The 12,532-nt window shown below is 42.0% G+C and overlaps 1 protein-coding gene across 1 annotated transcript in view; it reads right to left on the bottom strand.

Moving 5' to 3' along the window:
• The window catches only part of GXYLT2 (glucoside xylosyltransferase 2), an 81,479-nt gene that overhangs the window by 40,668 nt on the left and 28,279 nt on the right, over window positions 1–12,532 (bottom strand). The window contains exon 3 of the mRNA XM_033210463.1: window positions 5,668–5,799. Within this exon, the coding sequence (XP_033066354.1) occupies window positions 5,668–5,799 (132 nt within the window). The remainder of the gene's footprint in view (window positions 1–5,667; window positions 5,800–12,532) is intronic.

The following is a 12,532-nucleotide window of genomic DNA, read 5'->3' as shown; positions in this document are numbered from 1 at the left end:
TCAATATTTGTTAATATCCAAAGGATTTGTTGCAAGGATGTCTCAATGTTAATTGCAAATACTGAGATGTAATATTAATAATAATATAAAGGTCTGACCTCAATTATAAAAAGTTCTAAAAAGTATGATAAGCCTCCCTTTTCCATTAGCCTACAGCTAACTCATGAAGACATCATTGGTAAGCATGCAGATTTCAAAACATTGGAACCAGTTATGGGTCTCTTTAACAAGCCATAAGTGGAAAAGAGAAGATTATATGTTGTCGCTTTCACTACAGTATCCAAAAGCTAGATAATCTAAGATTTATCTTTATTTGGCATGGTAGTCCTTTGAAATGTTAAGGAGTGGGACAAGTTTCTTGGAAATATGGACTAAGAAAACTTTAAGAATACATTTACAGGTTAAAGCTATAACTAATTTGGCCAGGTGCGGTGGCTCAATCCCAGCATTTTTTTTTTTTTTTTTTTTTTTGAGAGGGAGTGTCGCCCTGTCGCCCAGGCTGGAATGCAATGGCACAATCTTGGCTCACTGCAACCTCTGCCTCCTAGGTTCAAATGATTCTCCTGCCTCAGCCTCCTGAGCAGCTGGGATTACAGGTGCCCACCACCACGCCCAGCTAATTTTTGTATGTTTAGTAGAGACAGGGTTTCACCATGTTGGCCAGGCTGGTCTTGAACTCCTGACCTTGTGATCTGCCCACCTCGGCCTCCCAAAATGCTGGGATTACAGGTGTGAGCCACCAAGCCTGGCTGAAGCCATAATTAATTTGATCAGGCACGGTGGCTCACACCTGTAATCCCAGCACTTTAGGAGGCTAGGAAGGAGGATCGCTTGAGCCCAGGAGTTTGAGACCAGCCTGGGCAACATGGTGATACTCTTGTCTCTACAAAAATTTTAAAAATTAGCTGGGCATGATGGTGTGTACCTGTGGTCCCAGCTACTCAGGAGGCTTAGGTGGGAGGATCACTTGCGCCCAGGAGGTTGACACTGCAGTGATCCATGATTGCACCACTGCACTCTAGCCTGGGCAACAGAGTAAGACCCTCTCTAACTCCTTCCTTAAATATAGATATCTAGGGTGAATGTTGGGAGCAAAAAAAGACATCAGACATTATTATAAGCTTGGAGCTTATTAAAACTTGGTAAAAACAAAAACAAAAACATTTCTCCCTGGGTAAGGTATGGATAGAACCTTACCCTACCTCAAATTACCATATTGGGTACCACTTACAAATAATGTCTCTAAAGGCTCTGCAATCCAGTGATGTTTGTCATGTTTCACCTATCTCTAGGATTCCCAGAGGACCACCGTTATTAAGGAGAGAAGTCTTCATAATTAAACAGGCACAGCGTGTAGCAAAATGTACAGATCTATTATAAAATCTCACTACTTCCAATTAATTGGGGGAAAGGTGATGTGAATTCATACCCGGGCTTTACTAAGAAAAAAAGAGAAAAGTATTCCAGAATCAATTTTAATGAACACATTTGATTTATTTGTAATTGGCATATTGTTTTAAATACTTTAAGCTTCTGAATTACCTGAAAGAAATATGCATTTTAGAATGCTTAATCAAGCCATCTGCAGTTTAGTTTGCATTCATAATGGTCCCATACCACAGGACCACTATTCACAGAAGGAGATGAGTAACTGTCCACTGATTTCTAGGAGTTCATAAATTTTGAATTGGTGGGATCTGAATCACACTAATTGCACTTGAGAATCTGATTAGGCTTGAGTTGCAAAGACTTATGCTCTGATATTATTCAGACAGTAAAATCTTAGTTGAGAAAGGGTCTCTTCCGCAGTTTTGGGTAGATGACAACCTCTTGGAAAATGGGTGGGACCATGGTCCTCAGTCAACTGACTACCTGATAGAATGTTTGCACTTTAGGATCTCCATTTTCTCTGTGCTCCTGAAGCAGCACACCTGATATGCTTTTGTAGAGATGAATTCCAAGGAAAACACGACCTAGACTTTATTTCAAATTACGCTCAAGATCAATACATCTCACTGATGCCCAAAAATGCGACGTTCATAATCTGCTGTCGTGATATACAACTAGGAAAAGGTAAATGTCCTGTGTCAACCACAATCTCTCCTTATTATTTTTAAAGAGGGCTCGTTTCCATTATCAGAAGCAGATAAGGAATACCAGCACCCATTTGTCATTCAAAACCAAGCACTTACTTAGCTGGGAAAGAATTAAAGCCATTAGGTGATGAATTTGTTTTTTTTTTAATAATGGTACTAAAGTAACAATTCAAGGTCAACAAAAATTCAAATGTAGTTCCACTGGGTAGCTAATATTTTGGATAGAATGGGAAGACCATTTCCCAACATTACCTTTGGTTTTCTAATACTTACTTTTTGCAAAAATGGAGACAAGAAACAGAAACCTAACATTTTCTCTCACCTCAAAGAGTGATCAGTTTTTATATCACCAACCTAGAGATTTTCGTGTCAGTTGTTGGGAATCTTTTCCTACCCCAGTTTTTATGCGACTAATCCTATCTCACCATATGTATAAAGGTCTGTGACATGTGAAGAATAGATGATGTGGCCAGGTGCAGCAGCTCATGGCTGTAATCCCAGCACTTTGGGAGGCCAAGGTGGGCAGAACACTGAGGTCAGGAGTTCAAGATCAGCCTGACCAACATGTTGAAACCCTGTCTCTACTAAAAATACAAAAATTAGTGGGTCATGGTGGTATGCACCAAAATCCCAGGTACTTGGGGGGTTGAGGCAGGAGAATTGCTTGAACCCATGAGGCGGAGGTTGCAGTGAGCTGAGATTGTGCCACTGCACTCCAGCCTGGGAGACAGAGTGAGACTCCATCTCAAAAAGAAAAAAAAGAAAAGAAAAATAGATGACGTAATGAGCAAGTGAACTTGGGCAGCTGATTGCTGCCAACAGTTCATCCAGGGTTTATTCTGCTCACAGGTCTCTGCGTAGGAAATGCTAAAAGTGCTACTCCCCAGTTAGGGTTTCCAGACTGATAGATGTGAAGATTCCTTCTGCTTGAGTATCCTCAGGCACCTCAAAATCAAAATATGACCCAAATTAAGCTCATCTGACCCATTTACCAAAAATGCTTTCCCCTGTCTTTTCTATCCCTAAATGATCCTGCCATTTATTTCTTAGGTTGAGCCATAAGAAACTGCCTTTTTGTAGGTCATTAATGGTTGAATATTGGCAATTTCAAAAGGATCAACCTTAACAGTTGTTCAGGTTAAAAAAAAAAACAAAAAACCTGGTAAATCCTTTTCATATCACTTCCCCTTCAACTCTTACAACAAGTCAATCAGGAAGGTTGGTAAATTCTGTTTCAGGCAGGTCCATTATCCATCTCTAAGGCAACCATCAAAGCCCAAGCCAAGTTAGTGAACTGGCTTTACCAACCCTGTCCACGCTGCCATAAACCAGAGTGTCTTCTTTAAAATGCAAGTTAGAACATGCCACTTGCTGCAAAAAATCATCCAATGGCTTCCCACTACCCTTAAGAAAAAGACTGGGCTGGGTGCTGTGGCTCACGTCTGTAATTCCAGCACTGTAGGAGGTCAAGGTGGGAAGACCGCTTGAGCCCAGGAGTATGTGACCAGGCTGGCAACATAGCAAGACATCATCTCTACAAAAAATAAAAAAATTAGCTAGGCATGGTGGTTCACATCTGTAGTCCCAGCTACTTGTGAGGCTCAGGCGGGAGGATCACTTGAGCCCGGGAGTTGGAGGCTGCAGTGAGCCATGAATGCACCACTGCACTCTAGCAGGGGAAACAGAGAGTGACCTTATCTCCAAAAAAAAAAAAAAAAAGACAAAGATGGCTTGCTGATTTGCAAGCTCCAGTCTCTACTGACTGCTTCACTCTCATCTCACTTTCTGTTTTTTGGTTACTATGACGTTCTTTTATTTTCTTAAACATGGCCCTCCCCACCTTAGGGCCTTTGTATATACTGTTCCATCTGCCTGGAACCCTCTTTTCTCTCATGACCTCCAAGGCCCTTGTCACCTAGTAACCCTTACTTCTCCTTTATTCATGTCTCTGCATAAATGCCACTGCTGGGCAGGCATGGTGGCTCATGCCTGTAATCCTACTACTTTGGGAGGCCAAGGTGAGAGGATCACTTAAGCACAGGAGTTCAAGATCAGCCTGAGCAATATAGCAAGACCCCATCTCTACAAAAAAAAAAAAATATGCCACTGCCTCAAGAGAACCTTCTGTGATCTCTCTTAGACCAGGATGGAACCCCATGTTACATACATCCATGAGACTATCTCCTCTTAGTACTGGTCATACTTCTAATTGTTTGTTCAAGGCCCTACTAGACTCAAACTCCAAGGAAACAGGATCATGGCTGTCTATTACCATGTCACCATCACTGAGCCAGAGCCCAGCACCCTAATGGGCACTCAACAAATATCTATGGAAGGCACGAATCCCTCACAAAATTTAGAGCAGCAACTGACAGTTCAAAGTTGCCATCCCTGCACAATATTATTCTCACTTTTGATATATCTTTTTTCTACTTAATATTTTATTTTTATTATTTGATTTTTAAAATTGTATTTATTTATTTACTTTTTTGAGACAGGGTCTCACTCTGTCACGTAGGCTGGAGTGTGATGGTGCGATCATGACTCACTGCAGCCTCAACCTCTTGAGCTTGGATGATCCTCCCACCTCAGCCCCCCAAGTAACTGGGACTACAGGCATGCGCCACCATGCCCAGCTAATTTTTTTTTTTTTTTCTGAGATGGAGTTTTACTGTTGTTGTCCAACCTGGAGTGCAGTGGCGTGATCTTGGCTTACTGCAACCTCCGCCTCCTGGGTTCAAGCGATTCTCTTGCCTCAGCCTCCTGAGTAGCTGGGATTACAGGCACACACTACCACGCCTGGCTAATTTTCGTATTTTTAGTAGAGACAGGGTTTCAACATGTTGGCCAGGCTGGTCTTGAACTCCTGACCTCAGGTGATTCACCCAACTGGGCCTCACAAAGTGCTGGGATTATAAACGTGAGCCACCGCCCCCCGCCTCATTTTTGTCTTTTTTGTAGAGATGGGATTTCGCCATGTTGCCCAGGCTGGTCTCAAGCTCCTGTGCTCAAGCCATCAGCCTGCCTTGGCCTCCCAAAGTGCTGGGATTATAAGTGTGAGCCACCTTGCTGGCCTCAATATTTTAAAAAAGGAAACAATAACATGCAACTTAAAAATTCATTAAACTAAAAGACTAAACCAAAATTCTGGGCCCTTTTGGAATGATAGCCTAGCACGGCCATAACTAGTAGCTGTTATTGTTATAAGAGAAATAACCATAATCAAAGCTAATATTATTGAGGGCCAGCTATGTGCCAAGCCTATGGATAAAACTGAAGTTAGTGAAGTTGGGGGATTTAACAAGGTTCACAGGGGCCAGTAAATGATGCAGCCATAGTCACAAAGACCAATGATCCAAGACAGGATATGAATGCTCACAGTCCCTCAGTCTTTCAGTATGACAACCTCCAGAACACAGGGATCCTCTCTACATGCTGCAGACTTAGAGCATCAGCTCCAGAATCCAAGAGACACACGTTTTCAGTGGTTAAATGTTTCTACACACATCTCAGCTAATTTTACCTTATTTCCAAGAGCAAGCTACATCTTATTAAAAACAGGTGTTCCTACCGGAAGAAAGAGTCTCTGGGCAGCACAGGGTTTGAACAATTTCTTCCACTCCTGAGGGTTTCCAACAGAAAATGTGATGGGGTAGATTCTGTGCTCAAACTTCTTTGTATATGAGTCAGGCCACTGGCGCAACTGAAAAACATGGAAAGCAAGGGAAGGGTGATTAGGCCCCAGGAAATAGGGAAAACACCTGGGAAGCTTCTGGATGGTCAAATGGAAATTATTCAGGCAACTTACACAGAAAGTCTAACTTCATCACCACTATGAATGTTCACTAAATGAAAGAGTATTTGCTCCTACTAAAATTGCTAAGATTTTAAAAAATAACATTCAGAGTTGGCAACAGTGTTGAGAAACTGCAGAGGTGAGTATAGATGTGAACAAACTTCCAAAAGGGCAACTTGGAAACTGGTAACAACACCCCAAAAGACGGAGGTACAAGGACATTCACCACAACCTAGTTTGTAATAACAAAACTTGAGAACTTAGCAGCTTGGAAGGAGGAAAAAAACCCAGCAAACTTGGGAACAATCAAAATGTCCAATGATAAGGAATTGGGACAATTAAGTATGATAGAACTACATAATAAAGTACAGTTAGAGGGATCAGAGGTGGTAGTTCATGCCTGTAATCCCAGCACTTTGGGAGGCTGAGGCGGGTGGATCTCTTCAGGCCAGAAGTTCAAGACCAGCCTGGCCAACCCAGCAAAACCCCATCCCTGCTAAAAAACACAAAAATTAGCTGGGCGCGGTGGCACATGCCTGTAGTCCCAGCTACTCGGGAGGCTGAGACATGCGAATTGCTTGAACCAGGGAGGCGGAGGTTGCAGTGGGATCCTGCCACTGCACTCCAGCCTGCGTGACAGAGCGAGACTGTGTCTCAAAAAAATAAAATAAAATTAAATTAAAAAATAAACACAGAATAATGTCCAGTTAGAATAAAGTAGATGTCTTTTGTGTTATTTGTGGCAGGCTGGATTTGGCTCTTGTACTCCCATAGTTTGCTGACCTCAGTTCTATATCCTTGTCACTAATGACTGCATTGTATTCTGTTATGTAGCTAGGTACTGACATGGAAAATGGTTATAACAAATAGTTCGGTTTTGGAAAAAGCAAAGTGCAAAAAACTTGTAATATGGTTCTTTTTTTTTTTTTTTTAATTTCTTCACTACTGTCTGAATGAATAGTTCTGTCTTATAGGAAAAAATGTATGCATGAGGCCGGGCATAGTGGCTCACACCTGTAATCTCAGCACTTTGGGAGGCCCAGGCGGGTGGATCACTTGAAGTCAGGAGTTTGAGACCAGCCCGGCCAACATGGCAAAATCCCGTCTCTACTAAAAATACAAAAATTAGCTGGCGTGGTGGTGGGCGCCTGTAATCCCAGCTACTTCAGGAGGCTGAGGCAAGAGAATCACTTGAAGCTGGGAGGCGGAAGTGGAGGTTGCAGTGTGTTGAGATCGTGCCACTGCACTCCAGTCTGAGGGTCAGAGCGAGACTCTAACTAAAATATATATATACACACACATACACATAGACACACACATATGTATGTACATTCTATATGTAGAGAAAAATCTAGATGGATATGCACCAAATTATTAAAAGTGGGCACCTCTATAGCTGGTGATGGTGGTTTCGTTTCCTCGGACTACATTTCCATATTCTTTAGAACTTTTACAATGAGTATATATTACTTTCCTTGCATATATTAATTTTATAACAAAATTTTTAAAATACACTTTTAGATTTTAGAGCAGTTTAATGTCTACAGAAAGTCAGCCAGGTGTTGGTGGCTCACGCCTGTAATCCTAACATTTTGGGAGGCCAAGGTGGGAAGATTGCTCAAGCCCAGGAATTTGAGACCAGCCAGGGCAATATAGCAAGACCTGCCTCTTAAAAAAATTAAAAACAAGGCCAGGAGTGGTGGCTGATGCCTGTAATCCTGTGACTTCGGGAGGCCAAGGCGAGTGGATCACTTGAGGTCAGGAGTTCGAGACCAGCGTGGCCAACATGGTGAAACCCCATCTCTACTAAAAATACAAAAATTAGCCAGAAGTGGTGAGGCACGCCTGTAGTCCCAGCTACTTGGGAGGCTGAGGCAGGAGAATCATATCAACACGGAAGGTGGAGGCTGCAGTGAGCCAAAACGGGACCACTGCACTCCAGCCTGGGTGACAGAAAAAAAAAAAAATTTAAAAACAAGAACAACAATGAAAACAAACAACAAAAAAGAATTGAGCAGAAATCAGTTTCCAGATAGCCTCTCTCTTCCCCCTGCCCTACAGTTTCCCCTATTATTTACATCTTGCATTCATGTGGTATATTTGTTACAACTGCTAAGTCAATATCAATATGCTATTACCAACTAAAGTCCACAGTTTACATTAGTGTTAATTCTTTCTGTTGTACACACTTTCTATGGATTTTGGCAAATGCACATCATATATCTATCATTACAGTATCATACAGAATAGTGTCACTACCCTAAAAATCCTCTCTGCTCCAACTTTTCAACATTCCTGCCCTCTCTCACCTGAATTTCTTCTTCTTCTTTTTTTTGAAACAGAGTCTCACTCTGTTGCCCAGACTGGAGTGCAATGGTGCAATCTCAGCTCACTGCAACCTCTGCATCCCAGGTTCCAGCAATTCTCCTGCTTCAGCCTCCTGAGTAGCTGGGATTATAGGTGACTGCCACTATGACCCCAGCTACTTTTTGTATTTTTAGTAGAGACAGGGTTTTACCATGTTGGTCAGGTTGGTCTCGAACTCCCGACCTCAGATGATCCACATGCCTTGGCCTCCCAAAGTGCTGGCATTACAGGTGTGAGCCACCGTGCCTGGCCAAATACTGATCTTTTTACAGGCTCTTCATGTTACCTTTTCCAGAATGTGATATAATTAGAATCACATAGTACATTGCCTTTTCAGACTGGCTTCTTTCATTTAGCAATATGCATTTAGGTCTCCCACATGTCTTTTTGTAACTTGATAGCTCATTTTTTAATTTATCATTTAATAATACTATATGCTCAAAAAAATTAGCTGAGCGTGGTGGCAGGCGCCTGTAGTCACAGCTACTTGGGAGGCTGAGGCAGGAGAATGGCATGAACCCGGGAGGTGGAGCTTGCAGTGAGCAGAGATCACGCCACTACACTCCAGCCTGGGCGACAGAGTGAGACTCCATCTCAAAAATAATAATAATAATAATAATAATACTGTATGCTATGGTATTAATCTATCACAGATTGTTTATCCATTTACCTACTGAAGGATATCTTGGTTGCTTCCAGTTTTGGGAAATTGTGAATATAGCTGCTACAAACATCTGTGTACAGGTTTTTGTGTGGATATAAGTTTTCAACTCATTTGGGTAAAGACTTAGGAGGTCTATTCCTGGATTATATGGTAAGCCTATATTCAGCTTTCTAAGAAACTGCCAAACCATCTTCCAAAGTGGCTGCATGATTTTGCATTCTTATCAGCAATGAATGAGAGTTCCTGTTGCTCCACATCCTCACCAGCATTTGGTGTTGTCAGGGTTCTAGATTTTAGCCATTCAAATAGGTGTGTAGTAGTGTCTCATTGTCATCTTAAGTTACAAATGCTCAAATCACATATGACACTGAACAGCTTTTCATATGCTTTTTTGCCATCTGTGTATCTTAATTTTTTTTTTTTTTTTTTTTTTGAGACAGCCTTGCTTTGTCGCCCAAGCTGAAGTGCAGCGGCATGATCTCAGCTCACTGCACTCTCTGCCTCCTGGTTTCAAGCAATTCTCGTGCCTCGGCCTCCCGAGTAGCTGGGATTACAGGCATGCACCACTATGCCCAGCTAATTTTTTTGTATTTTCGGTAGAGATGGGAGTTTCGTCATGTTTCCCAGACTGGTCTCAAACTCCTGAGCTCAGGCAATCTGCCCACTTCATCCTCCCAAAGTGCTAGGATTACATGCATGAGCCACTGTGGCTGGACCTTCTTAATTTTTTTGAGTTAATGCCTTCCCATTGTTACAACAATTTTAGGAATTATTCCTAAGGAAAAATTTCAAAAATGGACACTTGTTTATTACAAGGTTGTTTGTTTTAGTGTTGTTTGTAACAATGATAAATTAGAAACAATCTAAAGAAGAGATTGGTTAAATAAGCTCCAGGGTCTGTCTATATAACAGAATACAATGTAGTGATCAGTGATAATATCACAGAACTGGGGTCAGCAAATTATGGTAGTACCAGAGCCAAATCTAGCCTGCCACAAAGAGTACACAAGCCATGCCAAGAATGGTTTGGCATTCTTAAATAGTTTTAAAAAATCAAAACAAGAATACTATTTTGTGACAATTATATGAAATTCAAATCTCAGTGCCCATAAGTAAAATGTTACCAGAACACAGCCACACCCATTTGTTTATATATTGTTTGTGGCTGCTTCTGCTCTAAATAGCACATTGAGTAGTTGGGATAGAGACCATACAGCCTGCAAAGCCTAAAATAGTTACTATCTGCTGTTTTCCAGGAAACACTGGTCATCTCACTTTAGAGGAAACTCAGTAATATAAGCGTCAGTGATACAAAAGAGATCCCATTTCTGATGGTGATATGAAAAGAAAAGGAATGGAAATAAGTATTATATATATACACCAAAACTGTTCTCCCTGAGCATTAGTGTAATGGGTTTTTTTCCATTTATTATTTATGAATTTACTGGTTTTTACCATGTACATATATTGTTTATATAGCCACATAAACTTTTTTTTTTTTTTTTTTTTTGAGATGGGGCCTCACTCTGTCGTCCAGGCTGGAGTACAGTGGCACAATCAAGGCTCACTGCAGCCTTGACCTCCCTGGGCTCAGGTGATCCTCCCACCTCAGCCTCCCAAGTAGCTGAGACCACAGGTGCACGCCATCATGCCTGGCTAATTTTTCTATGTTTTATTGAGACAAGGTTTTGCCATGTTGCCCAGGCTGGGATATAAACATTTTTTAAAATACATCATTGGAAACACTTCAACGTTCTGAATGAGGAAAGGAGTGACAGAAAGTATTTGACATTTGATATATGAAGGGCACTGACCAATTAGAACCCACACCAGGTATTACCTAGTATTTACCCAGTATAGTTGCACAGACCCATTAGAACTGACACTAGGCATAAACTCTCAGTATGACAGTACTGACCAGTCAGAATGAGCACTGGCACAAATACTGGGTATAAATACCAGTACAAATGTACCACTTCACAACAGCCCAAAATCAGCCCTCAAAAAAGAATGGGAAATTCACATGGTCTACTGGCTCCCTTGGCTCTCTGCATCCTCTAACAGTCTGGGAGGTTGGGGCTGCAGTGGGCTGTGATGGCGCCACTGCACTGCAACCTGGATGACGACATGAGACCCTGTCTCAAAGAAACAAAAACAAAAACAAAAACAAAAACAAAAAAATCCTTGTCACTCTGATTGTTAGCATCCTATCTTCAGAAAGGTTTAACTACCTTTGTCAATCTAACCGCCCACCTCATCCTTTACCTCAGTAGGTAACTCCTCCTTTCTTGCAGGTTCATTCATTCTTTTGAAGTTATAAAAAAAATATTTTTGAGCATCTACAAATGTTACGGAACAGAAGACTTTTAGGATCTCAAATCCATTACATTGCTTTCACAAGGGTTTGGCTGGCTTACAATAACACACTAGATACAATGAAGCCGTCAAAACTCAATTGTGGCTGGGTGAGGTGGCTCATGTCTGTAATCCCAAAATTTGGGAGGCCGAGGTGGGCGGATCACCTGAGGTCAGGAGTTCGAGACCAGCCTGGCCAACATGGTGAAACTCCCATCTCTACTAAAAAATACAAAATTAGCTGGGTGTGGTAGTGCATGCCTGTATTCCCAGCTATTCGGGTGGCTGAGGCACAAGAAGCACTCGAACCCAGGAGGCAGAGGTTGCAGCGAGTGGAGATCACGCCACTGCATTCCAGCCTGGGCAACAGAGTAAGACTCCATCTCAAAAACAAAAACAAACAAACAAAAAAACAAACTCAGTTGCATCAGTCAGGATAAACTAGGGTTATCAAGAATTTATGGCCAGGTGTTGTGGCTCATACCTATAAACTCAACACTTTGAGAGATCAAGATTGGAGGATCACTTGAGACCAGGAGTTTGGGACCAGCCTGGGCAATATAGCAAGACTCCATCTCTCCCCCTACCCCCCAAAAAGTTTATTTTAAGGTGTTTTTCTTTTCTTTTCTTTTCTTTTCTTTTTTTCCTAAAGTTTATCTTGCTCCTGCTACATCTTCAGACTGGCAAGGGGCTGTGCTCAGTACTCTCACTCAGGGGCCAAACTCATGGAGGCTCCATCTCAACTCACATCAGTGAACGCAGATGCAAGAGAATCAAGTGTGGCAAAACACACACTAGATCTTAAGTTTCCACCAGGAAGTGACATATTTTATGTTAAAAGTGAAACTCATCACTGTCACCCACGTTCATTGGCCAAAGCAAATCACACAATCACACCCAACTTCAGAGGAGTCAGGGAGGTGCCAAATGACCATGCATCTAAAAGGAGGAAACCTCTAATAATGACCACGAAGGTAAGACAACAAGGACCACATAGTGACAGTGAAGTGCAGCCCTTACCTTTCCCAAGTCCTCCATGGACGTCCCTGAAAGTGCTGGGCCAGCCTCAGCTTGCTCCTCTAGTAATGAGAAACCCAATACCTCTTTTTTTTTTTTTTGAGACAGGATCACCCTCTGTCACCCAGGCTGGAGTGCAGTGGGGCGATCTTGGCTCACTGCAACCTCTGCCTCCCCAGTTCAAGCAATTCTCCTGCATCAGCCTCCTGAATAGCTGGGATTACAGGTGCGTGCCAC

Source organism: Trachypithecus francoisi, unplaced genomic scaffold (genome assembly GCF_009764315.1).
Source record: "Trachypithecus francoisi isolate TF-2019V2 unplaced genomic scaffold, Tfra_2.0 Lachesis_group0, whole genome shotgun sequence".
NCBI lineage: Eukaryota > Metazoa > Chordata > Mammalia > Primates > Cercopithecidae > Trachypithecus > Trachypithecus francoisi.
This window is presented reverse-complemented; position numbering and strand designations above follow the sequence as displayed.